At 46.4% G+C, this 19,536-nt stretch overlaps 2 protein-coding genes across 2 annotated transcripts; one reads left to right on the plus strand and one right to left on the minus strand.

Moving 5' to 3' along the window:
* Nucleotides 1-5,018: 5,018 nt before the first annotated feature.
* On the minus strand, nucleotides 5,019-6,304 carry LOC112617469 (protein SET-like). Its single transcript, XM_025374237.1, has one exon. The coding sequence runs from the start codon at nucleotides 6,070-6,072 to the stop codon at nucleotides 5,488-5,490; it is 585 nt and encodes a 194-aa protein (XP_025230022.1). The 5' UTR covers nucleotides 6,073-6,304; the 3' UTR covers nucleotides 5,019-5,487.
* A 269-nt stretch (nucleotides 6,305-6,573) lies between these two features.
* On the plus strand, nucleotides 6,574-19,330 carry LOC112617468 (acyl-coenzyme A thioesterase 2, mitochondrial-like; the record flags this gene model as incomplete). The annotated part of the gene is made up of 3 exons (XM_025374236.1): nucleotides 6,574-6,584; nucleotides 14,870-14,875; nucleotides 18,482-19,330. A coding segment is annotated over exon 3 (583 nt), but the record flags the coding sequence as incomplete, so codon positions are not given.
* Nucleotides 19,331-19,536: the final 206 nt, after the last annotated feature.

Here is a 19,536-nt window from a genome sequence, read left to right on the forward strand (position 1 = left end):
CTTGCCCGGGGCCTGTTGGGAGCCCCCAGCACTGCCTGTACCATCATAAACCCACCCTGGCCCCTTTCCCAGGCTCCAAGCTCAGAGGAGGCAGAGCCTTCATTCTAACCTTCAGCATCCCCTCCCTCATCCTCATTTGCCTGCTCCTGAGCTTGGGCCTCATTTTTGAGACCCTCCCAGCCCCCATTCCCACAATCCCCTGTGCCTATACAAATCAACCTCCCCACGTCCCAACCACTGTCACCCCCAACTTAGACCAGTGCATCCCACAGCTGTTCTAGCACCCCATGAACACTCTAGTGTCCCCTACTTCCTGATCCCATAACACCTTGGGCCCTCCAGACACCCCCAGCTCCAGCCTGGCAGTTTGTCAACACCCTCACCCAGACCCCCAACACCCCATGCCTGTCTTATGCCATGAGTCTGGGGCCCTGACCCCCACACCTCTTGAGTGCCACCCAGGCCTGTCTCTGTGGACAGCTCCCCCACCAGCTCCCTTCCATCCCCCATGGGCCCTATCCAGGGTTTCCACACCGGGGCACACACTTTCCGGCATTCCTGACTCCCACTGTTCCTGGCTCATGGCCTGGCCACCTTGTCTCGCTCACTTGCCATAGCCCCTGCCTGGCCCAGCAGGACAGGCCCAGGTCAGGGCAAGGACAGGTCAGCACCAGGGCTGGTGCCCCGCCCCCAAGGACACAAGCCTCCTGCTCAGGACACTTTCTGGGGTCCTGTGCCTCCCCTTGTTCTCCCCCAGGTGCCAAGTCCCCACCTATCACATTGAGGTTAGGCATGGTGGCTCACACCTGTCATCCCAGCACTTTGGGAGGCTGAGGTGGGCAGATTACCTGGGCTCAGGAGTTCAAGACCAGCCTGGGCAATATGGTGAGACACTGTCTCTACTAAAAATCCAAAAAATAATTAGCCGGGCTTGGTAGTGCTCACCTGTAATCCCAGCTTCGGGGGAGGCTGAGGCAGGAGAATCACTTGGAACCCAGGAGGCCGAGATCCAGTGAGCCGGGATTGCGCCACTGCACTCCAGCCTGGGCAACTGGTGGGACTAGACCTCCAAAAAAATAAAAATAAAAAAGTACTATCACATTGGGTATTAGGTTTGTTAAATAAAAATTATTGCTGTGGAGGATACACTGGAAAGCGAATGAAAAAAAAAGTATAGGAGACCATTGTTTTGCTCTTTTTTTTTTTTTTTTTTTTGAGATAGAGTCTTGCTCTGTCCCCCAGGCTGGAGTGCAGCAGCGCAATCTTGGCACACTGCAGCCTCCGCCTCCCAGGTTCAAGCAATTCCTGTGCCTCAGCCTCCCCAGTAGCTAGGATTACAGGCATGCGCCACTAAGGCCATTGTTTTGGACTAGGCTCTAGCACTAGGCCCCAACAGACAAGACTAAAAGCCAAATTGGCGTCACCCATGCTAAAGTTTCACCCAACCTAAACTGAAGTGTTACCTGGTCTTCTGAGAAATCAGGAGAGAAATAACAGCCCATTTCCCAAACATGCCAGTTTTGATCTTCAATTGTCATGACAATGAGGTTCCCCACTGCTTTAATCCTTACACAAAAGAATTAGCCAGCTGGGCATGGTGGCTCACGCATGTAATACCAGCATTTTGGGAGCCCAAGGCAGGTGGATCACTAGAGACCAGGAGTTGGAGACCAGCCTGCCCAATATGGTGAAACCCTGTTTCTATGAAAAATAAAAAAAAATTAGCCAGGCATGGTGGTGGGGTCCTGTAATCTCAGCTACTCAGGAGACAGAGGCAGGAGAACCGCTTGAACCAGAGAAGCAGTGGTTGCAGTGAACTGAGATAGTGCTGCTGCACTCCAGCCTGGGCAACAGGGTGAGACTCCAGCTCAAAAAAAAAAAAAAAAAAAAAAAAGGCCTTGTCCTGCGCGGTGGCTCACACCTGTCATCCCTGTACTTTGGGAGGCCGATTGTTGAGCCCAGGAGTTCCAGACCAGCCTGAGCTATATACAGTGAGACCCTGTCTCTATTAAAAATAAAAAATAACAATAATGAAAAAGTAAAACAAAATTAGCCTGAAGTAACTAATCAGTTTCTTTTCTGTTGTTCTGTCTCCTTGATGCCCACCTTACAAGAAAAATAGTTTTGAAATGACCAGGAAGCTCTCTGTTATTTGCTTCTGCTGTCTTCAGCTCTTCTCTGTCTATAAAAGCCAACTGCTGCTCAGCTCATCTGAAACTTACTCTGTTTTATGGAATGAAGTGTTGCCTGATCTTAGAATCGCAATAAAGCCAATTAAGAATTTTTTTTTTTCAATTGAGATTTTGAACTAAACTAATTGCAATTTTGCCCTTTGATGGGTTCTAACATTTGAATTTTGGCTGGGTAGGGGACACCAGCATTTAGACCATAGCAATACTTAAGATCTACTGTCTTAGGAAATTTCAAGTATATAATACACTATTAACTATAGTCATGAGCAAGGAAAAAAAAAAAAAAAGCCGTTTTATCTGAGAAATGCAAGCCCCTTTAAATTATGAGGCCCAGAGAAGCACTTAAAATATGATAGCTGTCACATCTCACTCCTAGTTGAACTAATTATCTCTTGAAACCACTTGCAATGTGGGCTCTAGATTAAGCAATGCCAAAGAGGCATGAAATGCCATATACCCAGGCCGGGCATGGTGGCTCACACCTGTAATCCTGCACTTTGGGAGGCTGAGGTGGGCAGATCACAAGGTCAGGAGTTCGAGACCAGTTTGGCAATATGGTGAAACCCCATCTCTACTAGAAATACAAAAACTAAGCTGGGTGCGGTGGCTCACGCCTGTAATCCCAGCACTTTGGGAGGCTGAAGGTCAGGAGTTCGGATCATGAGGTCAGGAGTTTGAGACCAGCCCGGCCAACATGGTAATACCCCATCTCTACTAAAAATACAAAAGAAAAAAAAAAATGTCAGGCGCGGTGGCTCACGCCTGTAATCCCAGCACTTTGGGAGGCTGAGGCAGGTGGATCATGAGGTCAGGAGTTTGAGAACAGCCTAGCCAATGTGGTGAAACCTGGTCTCTACTAAAAATACAAAAATTAGCCAGATGTAGTGGCCCTCGCCTGTAGTCCCAGCTACTTGGGAGGCTGAGGCAGTAGAACGGCTTGAACCCGAGAGGTGGAGGTTACAGTGAGCCGAGATCACACCACTGCACTCCAGCCTGGGCGACAGAGCAAAACTCCATCTAAAAAACAAACAAACAAACAAACAAAAATTAGCAGGGTGTGGTGGTGTGCACCTGTAATCCCAGTCACTTGGGAGGCTGAGGCAGGAGAATAGCTTGAACCTGGAAGGCAGAGGTTGCAGTGAGCCAAGACCATACCAACACCGCACCACTGCACTCCAGCCTGGGCGACAGAGAAAGACTCCATCTTGAAGAAAAAAAGAAAAAAAAATTAGCCGGGCGTAGTAGTGCATGCCTGTAGTCCCAGCTACTTGGGAGGCTGAGGCATGAGAATTGCTTGAACCTGGGAGGCTGAAATTGCAGTGAGCTGAGATCGCACCACTGCATTTCAGCCTGGGCGACAGAGTGAGATTCCCTCTCAAGAAAAGAAAGAAATGCCATACACCCTAGAGTTAAACAGTATATAGCCAATCACTAAATGATGTTATATCTGTAAACTAATGATCATTCCTGACAAACAACTTTTTTTTTTTTTTTTAAATGGAGTCTCCCCTCGGTTCCCCAGGCTGGAGTGCAGTGGCACGATCTCAGGTCACTGCAACTTCTGCCTCCTGGGTTCATGCCATTCTCCTGCCTCAGCCTCCCGAGTAGCTGGGACTACAGGCGCCCGCCACCATGCCTGGCTAATTTTTTGTATTTTAATAGAGACAGTGTTTCACCGTGTTAGCCAGGATGGTCTCTATCTCCTGACCTCATGATCCCCTGCCTTGGCTTCCCGAAGTGCTGGAATTACAGGCATGAGCCACTGTGCTGGCTGGTTTTTTGTTTTTGTTTTTGTGTTTTTCAACAGGCTCTCACTGTTGCCCAGGCTGGAGTGGAGTGGCACAATCACAGTTTACTGCAGCCTTGAACTCCTGGGCTCAGGCAATCCTCTCACCTCAGCCTCCCTAGGAACTGGGACCACGGATGTACCACCATGCCCACCTAATATGTGTGTGTGTGTGTGTGTGTGTGTGTGTGTGTGTGTATTTTTTGTTGATATGGGGTCTCCCTATGTTACCCAGGCTAGTCTTGAACTCCTGGGCTCAAGTGATCCCACCTCAGCTTCCTAAAGTGCTGGGATTACAGGTGTGAGCCACCATGACCGGCCTCTGACAAACAACTTTTTTTTTCCCCCTATGTGTACATATTTAGTTTTATTGTAACAAAGCAACTTATACACTTTTTTTTTTTTTTTTTTTGAGACGGAGTCTGGTTCTGTCACCCAGGCTGGAGTGCAGGCGCCGGATCTCAGCTCACTGCAAGCTCCGCCTCCCGGGTTTACGCCATTCTCCTGCCTCAGCCTCCCGAGTAGCTGGAACTGCATGCGCCCGCCACCACTCCCGGCTAGTTTTTTGTATTTTTTAGTAGAGACGGGGTTTCACCATGTTAGCCACGATGGTCTCGATCTCCTGACCTAGTGATCCGCCCGTCTCGGCCTCCTAAAGTGCTGGGATTACAGGCTTGAGCCACCACGCCCGGCCAATTTGTACACTTTTAACATTTAAAACTGAGCATAATCTTTCCAGTGAAACAAAAACTTCAAAAATAAACAGGAACAAAATTACAATAGAGAATGTCAATTTCAAATAAGATCCTACAGGTTCTGCTGATTCTCTCATTGAGTGGCAGGGCTCAAGTCATCATTCGGAGAGAATTTATTTTAAAAGTATCATCTTAAACTGCAAGGATGTCTGTCAAATATCACAATTAAACATGCCAAAGGAGAAGCCATATTGTCAAAATGCCCACTTAACCCACCCAAACATCTCAAATCCACCCTTTGCTGACCTTCTATAACCCCATTTTTTTACGTTTTCTTTTTTCCTCTTTTAAACAAGAGAAAGTAGACACATACATGTTGGTAAATGCTAACTGTCCACATTCACATAGAGACACAGTGTACTCTCTGAGCCCAACATACAGAGAAAGGAGGAAACAAGCTAGAATTCTATGCACTACTACACAGGGGCCTAGCACCCTCCAGCTTCCAGCAGAGCGAAGGGAGCAGGGTTTTCTTTCTTCCCACAGAGCTCGTTGGTGTTGATTCCATACAGTTTTTGTTCAGACAGGAAGGGATAAAAATGAACTTCGAACAGAAAGAGGTAGAGACTCTTTTCCCATTGTATTCTGCTCAAGGTATTTCCCCCCAAATAAGTTGGGAACCATGGAGTACAGAAAAGAGACCTCAAGAACAGGGCGACTGAGCACAAGAGGAAAAAAAAAAAAAGACTGCAACTTGCTCCCAGGGACTGGAGAAAATTTAAAAAAAGGAAGGTTGGAATCCATCAGTGTTCTATTAGTCATCTTCTCCTTCATCTTCCTCTCCTTCCTCCCCTTCATCATCATCTTCATCTTCTTCACCTTCATCCTCATCCCCTTCCTCATCAATATCTTCTAATCCTTCCTCCTCTTCATCATCATCATCATCTTCTCCTTCTCCTTCTTCATCATCCATATCAGGAACCAAGTAGTACTGTAATGGGTTTGGCCAAATATCATCTTTGATGACCTCTCCTAACTCATCAGCACCTGCATCAGAATGGTCAGTAAACCAAGTAAAGAAGCTCTCTGGTTCCTCATGCTGCCTCTTCCTGCTGGCTTTATTCTGTGTTTGACTTGAACATTTCATCAAATCCTTTCCAGATTTCCATTTGATTTCGGTGGACTTTGAAGATGGACCACCACTCTCATTCAGATGAAATTCTTTGGAGAGAACTTTATTTTCAAAGTAAAGATTTTCATCAAAATAAAAATCTATTCTGTAACCTGATTTAATATCTTCAAATTCTGTCACTTCAACTCTGGTCAAATAATGCAGTGCCTCTTTGTCTTCCTCCCCAAGCACTGCAGACACTTGTGGATGGTTGACAAATGTTGTCATCCAAAAATCTGGGATTTTGGCGATCAATTCTGACCTCTTCTGGAAAAATGGTTGGTGGAGTTTGTTATATTTCTGTTCTACTTTCAAAATCTCCTCACTGGCTTGTTCATTAAGTCTGTCTATTTCATTTTATACTTCACCAATGTGTTCAATTGCTCTTGCTGTTCTTTTTCTCCCTTCTTCGACAAGCCTGCAGAGGCTGATGTCTACTCCAGTCCCAGAGCAGGCGGCGGTCTTGGCAGCTGGGATCACAGGTGCCCACCACCACGCCTGGCTAATTTTTGTATTTTTAGTAGAGATGGGATTTCACCACGTTGGCCAGGCTGGTCTGAAACTCCTGACCTCAAGCAATCTGCCTGCCTCTGAGTCCCAAAGTACTGGGATTATAGGTGTGAGCCACCGCACCCAGCCCAAAGTATTTTTATCTATAGTAAAAAGATTATTTTTATTATAATGTTTGGGAGGCCGAGAGAGGTGGATCACTTGAGGTCAGGAGTTTGAAACCAGCCTGGCTGACGTGGTGAAACCCTGCCTCTACTAAAAATACAAAAATTAGGCGGATGTACTGGCAGGTGTCTGTAATCCTAGCTACTTGGGAGGCTGAGACAGGAGAATTGCTTGAACCTGGGAGGCGGAGGTTGCAGTGAGCTGAGATGGCACAACTGCACTCCAGCCTGGGTGATACAATCAGACTATCTCAAGAAAAAAAAAAAACAAAAAACATTTAAACTGCCAAACCAGTGTGATTTCTTCTTTTCTCACGGAAAACATTTATTCTTTATTTTTACTTAAAATAATTTTTTTAGGCTGGACGCAGTGGCTCACACCTGTAATCCCAGCACTTTGGGAGGCCGAGGCAGTTGGATCACCTGAGGTCGGGAGTTGGAGACCAGCCTGACCAACATGGAGAAACCCTGTCTCTACTAAACATACAAAATTAGCTGGGCATGTGTGTGGCGCATGCCTGTAATCCCAGCTACTCAGGAAGGCTGAGGCAGGAGAATCACTTGAACCCCGGAGGCAGAGGTTGCGGTGAGCCGAGATCGCGCCATTGCACTCCAGCCTGGGCAACAGGAGTGAAACTCCATCTCAAAAAGAAAAAAAAAAAGAATTTTTTTAGAGGTCAGGCTCAGTGGTTCATGCCTGTAATCCCAGCACTTTGGGAGGCCGAGGCAGGTGGATCAGGTGTACTAAAAATACAAAAAATTAGCTGGGAGTGGTGGCATGCACCTGTAGTCCCAGCTACTTGAGAGGCTGAGAAACAAGAATTGCTTCAACACAGGAGGTGGAGGTTGCAGTGACCCAAGTTGCACCACTGCACTCCAACCTGGGCGACACAGTGAGACGCTGTCTCAAAAAAAAAAAAAAATTGTTTTAGGGACAGAGTCCTGCTCTGATGCCCAGAGCTGCAGTGCATTGGTGTGATCATAGCTCATCTGCAGCCTCAAACTTCTGGGCTCAAGCCATCTTCCCATCCCAGCCTCCCTGAATAGCTGAGATCGCAGGTATGCACTACCACACCTGCCTAATTTTTTTTTTAGAGATGGAATCTTGCTCTGTTGCCCAGGCTGGTTTCAAACTTCTGGCCTCAAGCAGTCTTCCCACCTGGGTCTCCCAAAGTGCTGGGATTACAAGTGTGAGCCACCATGCCTGGCAAAACATTTTGTTTTTTAGTTCCATACTGAAGTCCATGAGTGTTCAATTATTTGTTTCAATTTTTGTCTTAGTTTTACGGTGATATTACCAAGCATATTGAGTTTACTCAATTTCCTCCCTAATATAGAAAAATTAGATGGTTCTCTGCCTGGTGTAAAAAAAAAAAAAAATAGATCAGCTGCCAGTTATTCTTGGGCATTTTTTCTCTGCATTAGCTTCAGGGTGTCAAGATAAACTGTTGATTGAGCCTACTGACAGGAGTATTTGCACACTTGTTTGGAGATTTATCAAAAATAGGATATATTTTGACACAGACTTCTTGCTCCCCCCCTCCCCTTTTGGCAACATCCACTTTTATTTTTTTTTTGGAGACAGAATCTTGCTCTGTCACCCTAGCTGGAGTGTAGTGACGCCATCTTGGTTCACTGCCACCTCTGCCACCTGGGTTCAAGCAATCTTCTTGCCTTAGCCTCCCAGGACATTGCTGGGACTACAGGCGTGGGCCACCACACCTGGCTACTTTTTGCATTTTTAGTAGAGACGGGGTTTTGCCACATTGGCCAGGTTGGTCTCGAACTCCTGGCCTCAAGTGATCCACCTGCTTCAGCTTCCCAAGGTGCTGGGATTACAGGCATGAGCCACTGAGCCCGGCCTATTTCTCTAAATTTTAAAATGTCTTTTCTTGCCCTGGATTTCAAAAAGCCATCAGTACCATCATGAGAAGTTCCTCCGCCATACTCATATTGTCAGGTACCTGCTCAGCATATATTACACTTCTCTCTTTTAGGAGAATTGCTGATTTTATTGCCCCTCCCCCTGCAGCTGTGGGTTCCGGGGAATGCTAACTCCACCCTGATCCCAGGGGCAATGGTGGCAATCTCCATTTGGTTTAAGCCAATTTCAACATTCCACGACAGGAGAAAATATGTGACTTAGACCTTTCTTAGAAATCTGAATCTTTTCCCTCCTACTCAATACAAAAAAGGATGAGGCCACAATTAGCTGACAGCCACCTTATGATGCTATTAATGGCAGAGAAGACAGAAAGAAGAGGTTCCTGGTGTCATCATTTAGCCATTGGATCAATCAAATGTTAAGCCACACCTACTCTTGATTTTCCATCCAATAAATTTCCTTTTCTTTTTTGTGTTTAATTTAATTAAAAAGTTTTAAAAAAGGCCGGGCGCGGTGGCTCAAGCCTGTAATCCCAGCACTTTGGGAGGCCGAGACGGGCGGATCACGAGGTCAGGAGATCGAGACCATCCTGGCGAACATGGTGAAACCCCGTCTCTACTAAAAAATACAAAAAACTAGCCGGGCGAGTGGCGGGCGCCTGTAGTCCCAGCTACTGGGGAGGCTGAGGCAGGAGAATGGCGTAAACCCGGGAGGCGGAGCTTGCAGTGAGCTGAGATCCGGCCACTGCACTCCAGCCTGGGTGACAGAGCGAGACTCCGTCTCAAAAAAAAAAAAAAAAAAAAAAAAAAGTTTTAAAAAAGATTAAGGAACACGGACATGAACCCCGGACCCTCAGATTAAGTCCAATGCTCTACCAACTGAGCTATCTGGGTGGTTTACTTATTTTTTTCTTACGTCTTATATTTTAAAGCAGTTTCAGGTTCATAGCAAAATTGAGCAGAAGGTACAGAGATTTCCCATACACTCCCTGTGCCCCCCAAGACATGCATAGTTCCCTCACCTCCACTATGAACATCCCCCACCAGAATGGTCCACCTGTTACAACTGATTAACCTTCACTGACATATCATTATCACCCCAAATCTCTAGTTTGCTTTAGAGTTCCCTCTTGGTGATTGTTCTACATCTATAATTTTGGACAAATGTATAATGACATGTATCCACCATTATAGTATCATATAGAATAGTTTCACTGCTCGAAAAATTGTGTGTGTTCCAGCCGGGTACAGTGGCTCAGGCCTGTAATCCCAGCACTTTGGGAGGCCGAGACGGGCAGATCACGAGGTCAGGAGATGGAGACCATCCTGGCTAACACGGTGAAACCCAATCTGTACTAAATAATACAAAAAATTAGGCAGGCGTGGTGGCGGGCGCCTGCAGTCCCAGCTACCCAGGAGGCTGAGGCAGGAGAACTGCTTGAAGCCAGGAGGGGGAGGTTGCAGTGAGCCGAGATCATGCCACTGCACTCCAACCTGGGCGACAAGAGTGAAACTCTGTCTCAAAAAAAATAATAAATAAATAAAAAATAAAAAAGGAAATACCCAGTCCGAGGAGTAAAAGGAAAAAAAGAATAAAAAAGAAAGCATGCCTACAAGAACTAGAAAATAGCCTCAGAAGGGCAAGTTGAAGTTACAGGTCTTTAAAAGAATGTAGAGGGAGAGATCAATGTAAAAAGTTTATTTAAAGAAATAGTAACAGAGAACTTTCTAAAACTAGAGAAAGATATGAATACTCAGGTATAAGAAGGTCATAAAACACCAAGCCAACTCAGCCTTAATAAGACTACCTCAAGGCATATAATAATCAAACTCTCAAAGGTCAAGGCTAAAAAAGGATCCTAAAAGCAGCAAGAGAAAAGAAGGACATGTTAGTAACATCACAAAGGAGCTCCAATATGGCCGGTCGCAGACTTCTCAGCAGAAACTTTACAGGCCAGGAGAGACCGGGGTGGCAAAGTGCTGAAGGAAAAAAACTTCCAATCTAGAATATTATGTACAGCAAAAACAGCCTTCAAACATGAAGGAGAAATAAGGATATTTTTAGTTAAAAAAAAAAAAAGTGAGAGATTTTGTCAACGCCAGACCTGTCTTATAATTCTTGTTAAGAGGAGTTCCTCACTGGTTGAATATGAATAGTCAAATGAAAACAACATTAATATTCTCCTGCCTTGCATATTCTTCTAAAATATTTTACATTCCTAACACATCAGTGTGTCCACATTTTGCTTCTAAGGCAGGGGGCAATTTGATCCTAAACACTTGAAAAGTGGGATGAGGACTGGTTTAATCCCCAGATGACTACCTATAAGGAGTGATTGGCTAGGTGCGGTGGCTCAGGCCTATAATCCCAGCACTTTGGGAGGCTGAGGCGGGCGGATCACCCAAGGTCAGGAGTTCGAGACCAGCCAGCCTGATTAACATGGTGAAACCCCATCTCTACTAAAAATACAAAATTAGCCAGGCATGGTGGCACACGCCTGTAATCCCAGCTACTTGGGAGGCTGAGGCAGGAGAGTTGCTTGAACCTGACAAGCAGAGGTTGTAGTGAGCTGAGATCATGCCACTGCACTCCAGCCTGGGTAACAAGTGCGAAACTCCATCTCAAAAAAAAAAAGGAGTGATTTAGGATGTCCCCAGATAAATGCCCTTTAGCCTGTGACACAAAGAATCTTTAGTTACAATGCAAACATCCCAGAAAAAATACAATATTACCATTATCAATTATTATAAATTATTAAGGAGGCTGGGCGTGGTGGCTCATGCCTGTAAACCCAACACTTTGGGAGGCTGAGGTGGGCAGATCACCTGAGGTCAGGAGTTCAAGACCAGCATGGCCAACATGGCGAAACCCATCTCTACTAAAAATACAAAAAATTAGCTGGGTGTGGTGGCGGGCGCCTGTAATCCCAGCTACTCAGAAGTATGTTCAAATGAGGCAGAATCATTTGAACCCGGGAGGCCGAGGTTGCAGTGAGCCAAGACCGCACCCCTGCACTCTAGCCTGAGCGACAAGAGCAAAACTTCATCTCAAAAAAACAAAACAAAACAAAACAAAAAAACCTTAAGGAATAGTTATTATATCATCTGATATGATGGCTTATTAAGAAGGAAGGGAACACATGATAGGTCTGTTTTGAAAAGGAATGGGGACAGAACAAAATGTTACGAGGGTCTGATCAAAAGAGGCTTGTTCTGGCTTGTCTTTGTCTGTCTTTGAGTCACGGGACAGGTGTAAGGCCAAATTCTGCACCTCCCAGTCATGTTACCTCGGGCAAATAATTTAATATCTGTAGTTTGCCAATCTGAAAATTGAGTCTGATACCTGTTCTAATTTACTGTTGATTGATATGAAGCTCAAAATTAGAAGCACGTATGAAAGTTCTTTGCAAACTAAATTATATGTGTGAGGAATTGTTATTATTAGTTTAGAGGATGGACTGTTGTCCTTAGAAGGCAAGTCTCTGGGTCCCACAGTTAGATGCACTGGGCGCTTTGGGAAGAATTTAGGGGTATGGGGCACTCAGCAATTAAAAGAGAGGGTGCTTAGAGAAGGAAGAAAGGACTTATTAATGGAGTTTGGAGGCTCCTTATTATCTAAACTTACACATTACGTGACCAGCATTATGAGGCAGCACCCCACTCCCAATAAATAGCCCTCTAGAACCAAAAGCAGAGTGCCTGGTCCTGGGTCCTTTTGTACACAGACAGCAGAAAAAATAGAATAAGTCAATCCTGGCATAACTGCAGACCAGGCCCTGGAATGAGCAACCCACCAGCATTATCTGCATTTCTAGGCACTTGGGCTAGAAGGGTAGGAATGGGGTTGGAAGGGTTAGGCCACATGCCTCTAGTTAAAACCTGATGAACTTCCTAGATCCCCAAACTGGAAAACGGAGGAGTTGGACTAAATTCCTCTCCTGCCTCTAATATTTTATGAATGCAGAACTCAACTCAAATGGGTAGTATCTCAGAGATTCCAAATTTCTTTCTACTTTTCTGTTTGCTCATCAGTCCCTTACCCTCACCCTCTGGTCTGATACCTTTATCCCGTACAAGTGGTCAAAGTAGGTTGAGTAATGTATGCTAAAAGGAGTAATATCTTGCATTCTCCCTTGTTATTAAAATAGAGGAAACTGCCTTGAAAGAAAAGACTAAAAAGAAATAAGCCTTAGTATCAGTATCTTCTGAAAGCTTTTTTTAAAAAAATAGTTTCATCTCTACCAACAGATTTTGATTCTGAAGTTCTGAGGTGGAGTCCAGGAGTGTGCAGTCAGCTTCTGGGGTGGTGTTTGTTAGATATAGTTTTTTGTTTATTTATTTATTTTTGAGACAGGGCCTCACTCTGTCACCCAAGCTGGAGTGCGGTGGCACAATCATGGTTCACTGTAGCCTTGCCTCCCAGTGTCAAGCAATCCTCCTGCCTCAGCGTCCTCAGTAGCTGGGACAACAGGTGCCCACCACCATGCCTGCCTAATGTTTTAAAACTTTTTTTTGTAGAGACAGGATCTTACTATGTTGTCCAGGCTGGTTTCAAACTCCTGGACTCAAGCGATCTTCCTGCCTTAGCCTCCCAAAATGCTGGGACTGCGCCTGGAATAGATATGGGTAAAGAACCTTTTGCATCAGACGCTCGTGTCCTGCTCCCAGAATGTTGATTCAGTACGCTGCAAGTGAGACCTAGAAATCTGCATTTTCACAAGCTCTCAGGTTTAATACACATTACATTTAAAGAAAGCACAGCCCAAAGGGTGTCAGTGGGGTATATGAAGGAAGCCTGGTTAGTGGAGAGAGTGGGATTAGGGAATAGCTGCTTAACCTGGCTTGTTTCAAATCCCCCTTAATTCCTTTTTGCCCTCAAAAAGTTCCCCTCATTTTTCCCCTCTACTTTCTAATGTCTCACCACGCACTCACACAGCTATACGGCTATCTCCAGAGATTGCTCTGGAAACTCTGCTATAAAGATGACCTGGTCTAATGCCTTGTTTTTTGTTGTTTTTTTTTGTTTTGTTTTGTTTTTTTGAGACAGGGTCTTACTGTCCTGGAGTACAGTGGCACAATCAGGGCTCACTGCAGCCTTGACCTCCTGGGATCAAGCGATCCTCCCACATAGCTGAGATTATAGGCACACAGCACCACTCTCGGTTAAATTTTTTTTTTGTTTTTTTGTAGAGATAGAGTCTCGCTATGTTGCTCAGGCTGGTCTTGAACTCCTGGACTCAAATGATCCTCCCACCTTGGCCTCCCAAAATGCTGAGAATATAGGCATGAGCCACTGCACCAGGCCTAATGTCCTGATTTTATAAATCCCAAAACTAGGGCCCAGAGAGAAGAGACAATATTAAGATCACCATACTGGTTAGTATCTGAAGTAATACTGACTCTTTTCACACCTAATCCAAAGGTTTTTCAGCTACCTCAGGTTGCCTCTCATCTTCCAGCGGACGCCATCCAGCACCTTTCAGATACTGGCAAAGGAGCAGTGTTTCAAAATTACTTTCCAAATGGCCTCCTACAAGGCAGTCCTCAGAGAGAAGCAAGGTTCTGCATCTTAAGCCTTCCTTGGTTTCTTAGGTTCCAAAGCTGTTTCTATCAGTCTCCAAGCAACCAACTCTTTAGAATTCCATGAGTCTACTCAGAGAACTTGTGCGTTCAGTCAGGGGTATCTTCAACTATTTATTAAATTTCCTTCTTTGTAAACTGAGCTTTGTGAAATTGCATCTTATTTATGGTGGTTTCATGGATTTTTTGGTCTTTTTTTTTTTTTTTTTGAGACAGAGTCTCACTTTGTCGCCCAGGCTGGAGTGCAGTGGTGTGATCTCGGCTCACTGCAACCTCTGCCTCCTGGGTTCAAGCAATTCTCCTGTCTCAGCCTCCCATTACAGGTCACACCACCACACCCCACTAAGTTTTGTACTTTTAGTAGAGACGGGGTTTCAGCACTTTGGCCAGGCTGTTCTTGAACTCCTAACCTCAAGTGATGCGTCGCCATGGTGAAACCCTGACTCTACTAAAAATACAAAAATCACTGGCCATGATGGTGCGTGACTATAATCCCAGCTACTCAAGAGGATGAGGCAGGAGAATAGCTGGAACCCGGGAGCCAGAGGTTGCAGTGAGCTGAGATCAGACCACTGCACTCCAGCCTGGGTGACAGAGCAAGACTCTGTCTTGAAGAAAAAAAAAATTAAAAAAAGAAAGGTGGCTGAGTGTCGGGTGGCTCACGCCTATAATCCCAATACTCAGGGAGGCCAAGGTGGGAGGATTGCTTAAGCCAGGAGTTTGAGACCAGGCAACATAGGGAGACCCGGTCTGTACAAACAGTCTAAAAAATTAGCCAGGTGTGGTGGTGCATGCCTGTGGTCCCAGGTACTCGGGAAGCTGAGGTGGGAAGACTGCCTAAGCCTGGGAGGTTGAGGCTGTAGTGAGCTATGATTGCACCACTGCACTCCAGCCTGGATAACACAGTGAGACACTCGTCTTAAACAAACAAACAAATACTATGCATAAAACTGCAAGGCTCAAGAAACAACAGTTTGAAGTAGTTAGATGTGTGTGTTCTTTGATTTTCATGTCTCATCTATTCTGGTTTTTTTTTTTTTTTTTTTTTTTTTAAGAGATGAGGTATTGCTCTGTTGCCCAAGCTGGTATTGGGCTCCTCCTGGGCTCAAGCAATCTCCTGCCTAGGCCTCCCTCCGAACAGCTGGAACTACAGGCATGCACCACTGCACCCAGCAACTGGGGTAGTGTTTGACTAGTCTTTTTTAAAAATATGTTAATATCTTGGCAAAAAGTATATTTATACTGTTCTCTAACCTTTTTTCATCAGTTTCATGGGAAAATGCTCATCATATATTCTTCTGCTATATAACTTTAAACGGTTATGCTGCTTTCCTTTACGACATCCAATTAAACCGGTTAAACCAAATTCATATTGCTAACTTGTTTCTCATTTTTCTCTATTAAAATGATATAAGCATCCTTGTAGCCAAATATTTACACAATTCATGAAGCTTTACTTAAAAGAAATTCCTAGACGTGGAACTGTGAGTCAGAGAGAATGGATCTTTTATATATTTTTGCATAGATTGCCATGAAAAGGTCATACCAGTTTATACATCCACCAATATATGAGTTTCTTTTCCAAATCTTCTTCAACATCCTGTGAGAGACAGTCAAAGCATAGCTGTTCAGAGCCCAGGCTTGAGAATCAGATTTCAAAGGTATGAATCCTCTCCATTTTTCTTTATCCTTTCTTTCTTTTTTTTTTTTTTTTGAGACGGAGTCTCGCTCTGTCGCCCAGGCTGGAGTGCATTGGCGCGATCTTGGCTCACTGCAAGCTCTGCCTCCTGGGTTCACGCCGTTCTCCTGCCTCACCCTCCCGAGTAGCTGGGACTACAGGTGCCTGCCACCACGCCCGGCTAATTTTTTGTATTTCTTTTTTTTCAATAGAGATGGGGTTTCACCGTGTTAGCCAGAATTATGTTGATCTCCTGACCTCATGATCCGCCTGCCTCGGCCTCCCAAAGTGCTGGGTTTACAGGCGTGAGCCACCCCGCCTGGCCCCTTTTGCTTTTTAGAGACAGGGTCTTGCTGTGTTGCCCAGGTTGGTCTCAAACTCCTGGCCTTAAGCAATCCTGCCACCTCAGCTTCCAAGTAAACTGGAATTGTAGGCAGGAGCCACCTTGCCCAATTTCCACTTTCTTTTTTTTTTTTTTTTTCTGAGACGGAGTCTTGCTCTGTCGCCCAGGCTGGAGTGCAGTGGCCAGATCTCAGCTCACTGCAACGCTCCCGGGTTTACGCCATTCTCCTGCCTCAGCTTCCCGAGTAGCTGGGATTACAGGCACCCACCACCTCGCCTGGCTAGTTTTTTGTATGTTTTAGTAGAGACGGGGTTTCACTGTGTTAGCCAGGATGGTCTCGATCTCCCGACCTCGTGATCTGCCCGTCTCGGCCTCCCAAAGTGCTGGGATTACAGGCTTGAGCCACCGCACCGGCCAATTTCCACTTTCTAGCTGTGTTATCTTCAGAAAATTAGTTACATTATCTGGGCCTTAATTTACTAATAGGGTTCTTGTAAGTATTAACAGTTACTATTGACAGGTGAAGAAGGCGGGCTTCTGGGTTAGGAGGACTTGGAGAACTTCTCCGTCTAGCTAAAGGATTGTAAACGCACCAATCAGCACTGTCTCTAGCTAAAGGTTTGTAAACACACCAATCAGCACTTGGTAAAAAACGGACCAATCAGCACTCTGTAAAATGGACCAATAAGAACTCTGTAAAACGGACCAGTCAGCGCTCTGGAAAACGGGCCAATCAGCAGGATGTGGACAGGGCCAAATAAGGGAATAAAAGCTTGCCCTGTCACCACCATTGGTTTGCCCAGCTAGCAGTGCCAAGCAGAGGGGGTTTTCTTCTTTGCTGTGAGGTCCTTTTGCTCTTACGCGGTAAATCTTGCTCTTGCTCACTCTTGGGTTCGTACTGCGTTTAAAAGCTGTAACACCGCGAAGGTGTGCAGCTTCATTCCTGAAGCCAGTGAGGCTACGAACCCACTGGGAGGAACAAACAACTCTGGAGTGCCCCGCCTTTATGAGCTCTTAACACTCACTGTGAAGGCCTGTGGCTTTACTCCTGAAGTCAGCGAGATCACGAACCCACTAGAAGGAAGAAACTCTGGGACACATCTGAACATCGGAAGGAACAAGCTCCGGACACACCATCTTTAAGAACTGTAACATTCACTGCGAGGGTTTGCAACTTCATTCTTGAAGTCAGCGAGACCAAGAACCCACTGGAAGGAACCAATTCCGGACACACTATTATTTACTTTCTTTAGTTCCTGAGACTTCTGTGCACCGAATATACTTGGTGTGCCACAGAACCTATACAAAGGTAATTAGAACAAACAGGAAATTGTAAGATTAATGACATGGGACATGAGCATTTGGAATGAGATATAAAAGGCTTAACTTGAGGACAGCTGTATTAGAAGCAGAGGCAAACAGGTTTTGTGGGTGTGAAGCTTATGCATTTATAGGTTTCTCTAATTACAAAGATAGGAAATTATAAAATCAGGTACAAGGGCTTGGGAGGGGTCTAAAGCTAAGTTTGATGGAAAAAAAAACAAACAACCCTCTGGTTGGAACCAATAGCTTATGAAAAAGTAGAAAAAAGTCCGATGCATGGGGAGCGCCAGTAGTCCCCTGAGGTATTTGAGAGGCTGAGGCAGGAAGATGGCTTGAGCCCAGGAGTTTGGGGCTTGTAAGTGTGCAGTGATGGTAAACCGCCACTGTACTCCAGGCTGGCAAAGTAGTGAGACTCTGTCTTTTTTTTGAGACGGAGTCTCTCTCTGTCGCCCAGGTTGGAGTGCGGTGGCGCGACCTCGGCTCACTGCAAGCCCCGCCTCCTGGGTTCACGCCATTCTCCTGCCTCAGCCTCCCGAGTAGCTGGGACTACAGGCGCCCGCCACCACGCCCGGCTAATTTTTTTTGTGTTTTTATTAGAGATGGGGTTTCACCGTGTTAGCAAGGATGGTCTCGATCTCCTGACCCCGTGATCCGCCTGCCTCGGCCTCCCAAAGTGCTGGGATTACAGGCGTGAGCCACCGCGCCCGGCCGACCCTGGTTTTTTTTTTTTTTCTTCTTTCTTTTTTTTTTAAAAAGTTGACTGATTGGAACAAAAATGAGAAACCAGTGTAAGAAGATAATAACTACTGGCCGAGCGCAGTGGCTCACGCCTGAAAATCCCAGCACTTTGGGAGGCTGAGGCGGGCGGATCACAAAGTCAGGAGTTCGAGAAATAACTATTACCTCATTTGACTATTTTTACACCTGTAAGGAATGAAGCTCAGAGGTCACACAGGAAGAAGCCAGCACCCTTCGGTGTGGGATTGATGTGGAGGATAGGCATATACAGAGAACACACAAGCAAAACACCATGGTGCAGATTTTGACAGAAAAGCTCTATGATTAGTAATGAGTGTGAATTATTCAACAGTGATCAAAACCAACTTCAGTCCTGCATTCCTCTTCGCCATCAGGAGTTTGGCGCCTCGAGACTGCCCATTTCGCCGGCCAGCAAGCTTCTGAAAAGCAAAACTAGGAAGTTGCTTTCCAACATAAAGTGGAGGTTTCAACACAGCAGACTAAGCAAGTTAAAGTGTGTCTGTATTTGGTCGGGCTGATAGGCTGGACTCCGGCCTTCCCAGCTCAGGTTAGCAGACTCCTCTGCCCTAGTGGGCGCTTAGCCTGCGACGGTAGCCTTAGATGATCTCTAACAAGCTTCTTTCTCCCTACCCCCGTTCAGTTGTTCCCAGGTCAAATTCAAAATGGCCGCATCTCCTGCTGTCCTTCGAGTGTCCCGGCTGTGCCCATGGAGCCTGAAGAGTTGGGCGCAGTTGCTGAGGTCTCCACAGATGAAGCAGGTTGGCCGGATCATTAGGGTTCCTGCTCGGATGGCGGCGACGCTGATCCTGGAGCCCGCCGGCCGCTGCTGCTGGGATGAGCCGGTGCTAATCGCCGTGCGCGGCCTAGCTCCGGAGCAGCCGGTCACGCTGCGCGCGTCCCTGCAAGACGAGAAGGGCGCGCTTTTCCAGGCCCACGCGCGCTACCGCGCAGACGCCCGCGGCGAGCTGGACCTGGAGCGCGCGCCCGCGCTGGGCGGCAGCTTCGCGGGGCTTGAGCCCATGGGGCTGCTCTGGGCTTTGGAGCCCGAGAAACCCTTGCTGCGGCTGGTGAAGCGCGACGTGCGGACGCCTTTGGCGGTGGAGCTGGAGGTGCTGGATGGCCACGACCCCGAGCCCGGGCGGCTACTCTGCCGGGCGCGGCAGGAGCGCGACTTCCTCCCGCCAGGGGTGCGGCGCGAGCCGGTGCGCGCGGGCCGGGTGCGCGGGACTCTTTTCCTACCGCCAGGTGAGTCACCTTTGCTAATGTTCCCGTCTGCCCAACTCTGTTCCTGTGCTTTTCACTTTGTGTGTGTGTGTGTGTGTGTCGTCCCCCGCCTCCCCCCTGCTCTTTTCACTTTGTTTGTGTCTCTCCCCCCACCCCCCACCCCCGGACTATATTGCCCAGGCGGGTCTTGAACTCTTGGTCTCAAGCTATCCTCTCACCTCTGCCTC

This window comes from Theropithecus gelada, unplaced genomic scaffold, assembly GCF_003255815.1.
Source record: "Theropithecus gelada isolate Dixy unplaced genomic scaffold, Tgel_1.0 HiC_scaffold_185, whole genome shotgun sequence".
Taxonomy (NCBI): Eukaryota; Metazoa; Chordata; class Mammalia; order Primates; family Cercopithecidae; genus Theropithecus; species Theropithecus gelada.

What these genes read in the sequence shown, in the direction of transcription:
- LOC112617469 (XM_025374237.1), bottom strand. Translation starts at nt 6,072, where the DNA reads ATGACAACATTTGTCAACCATCCACAAGTGTCTGCAGTGCTTGGGGAG.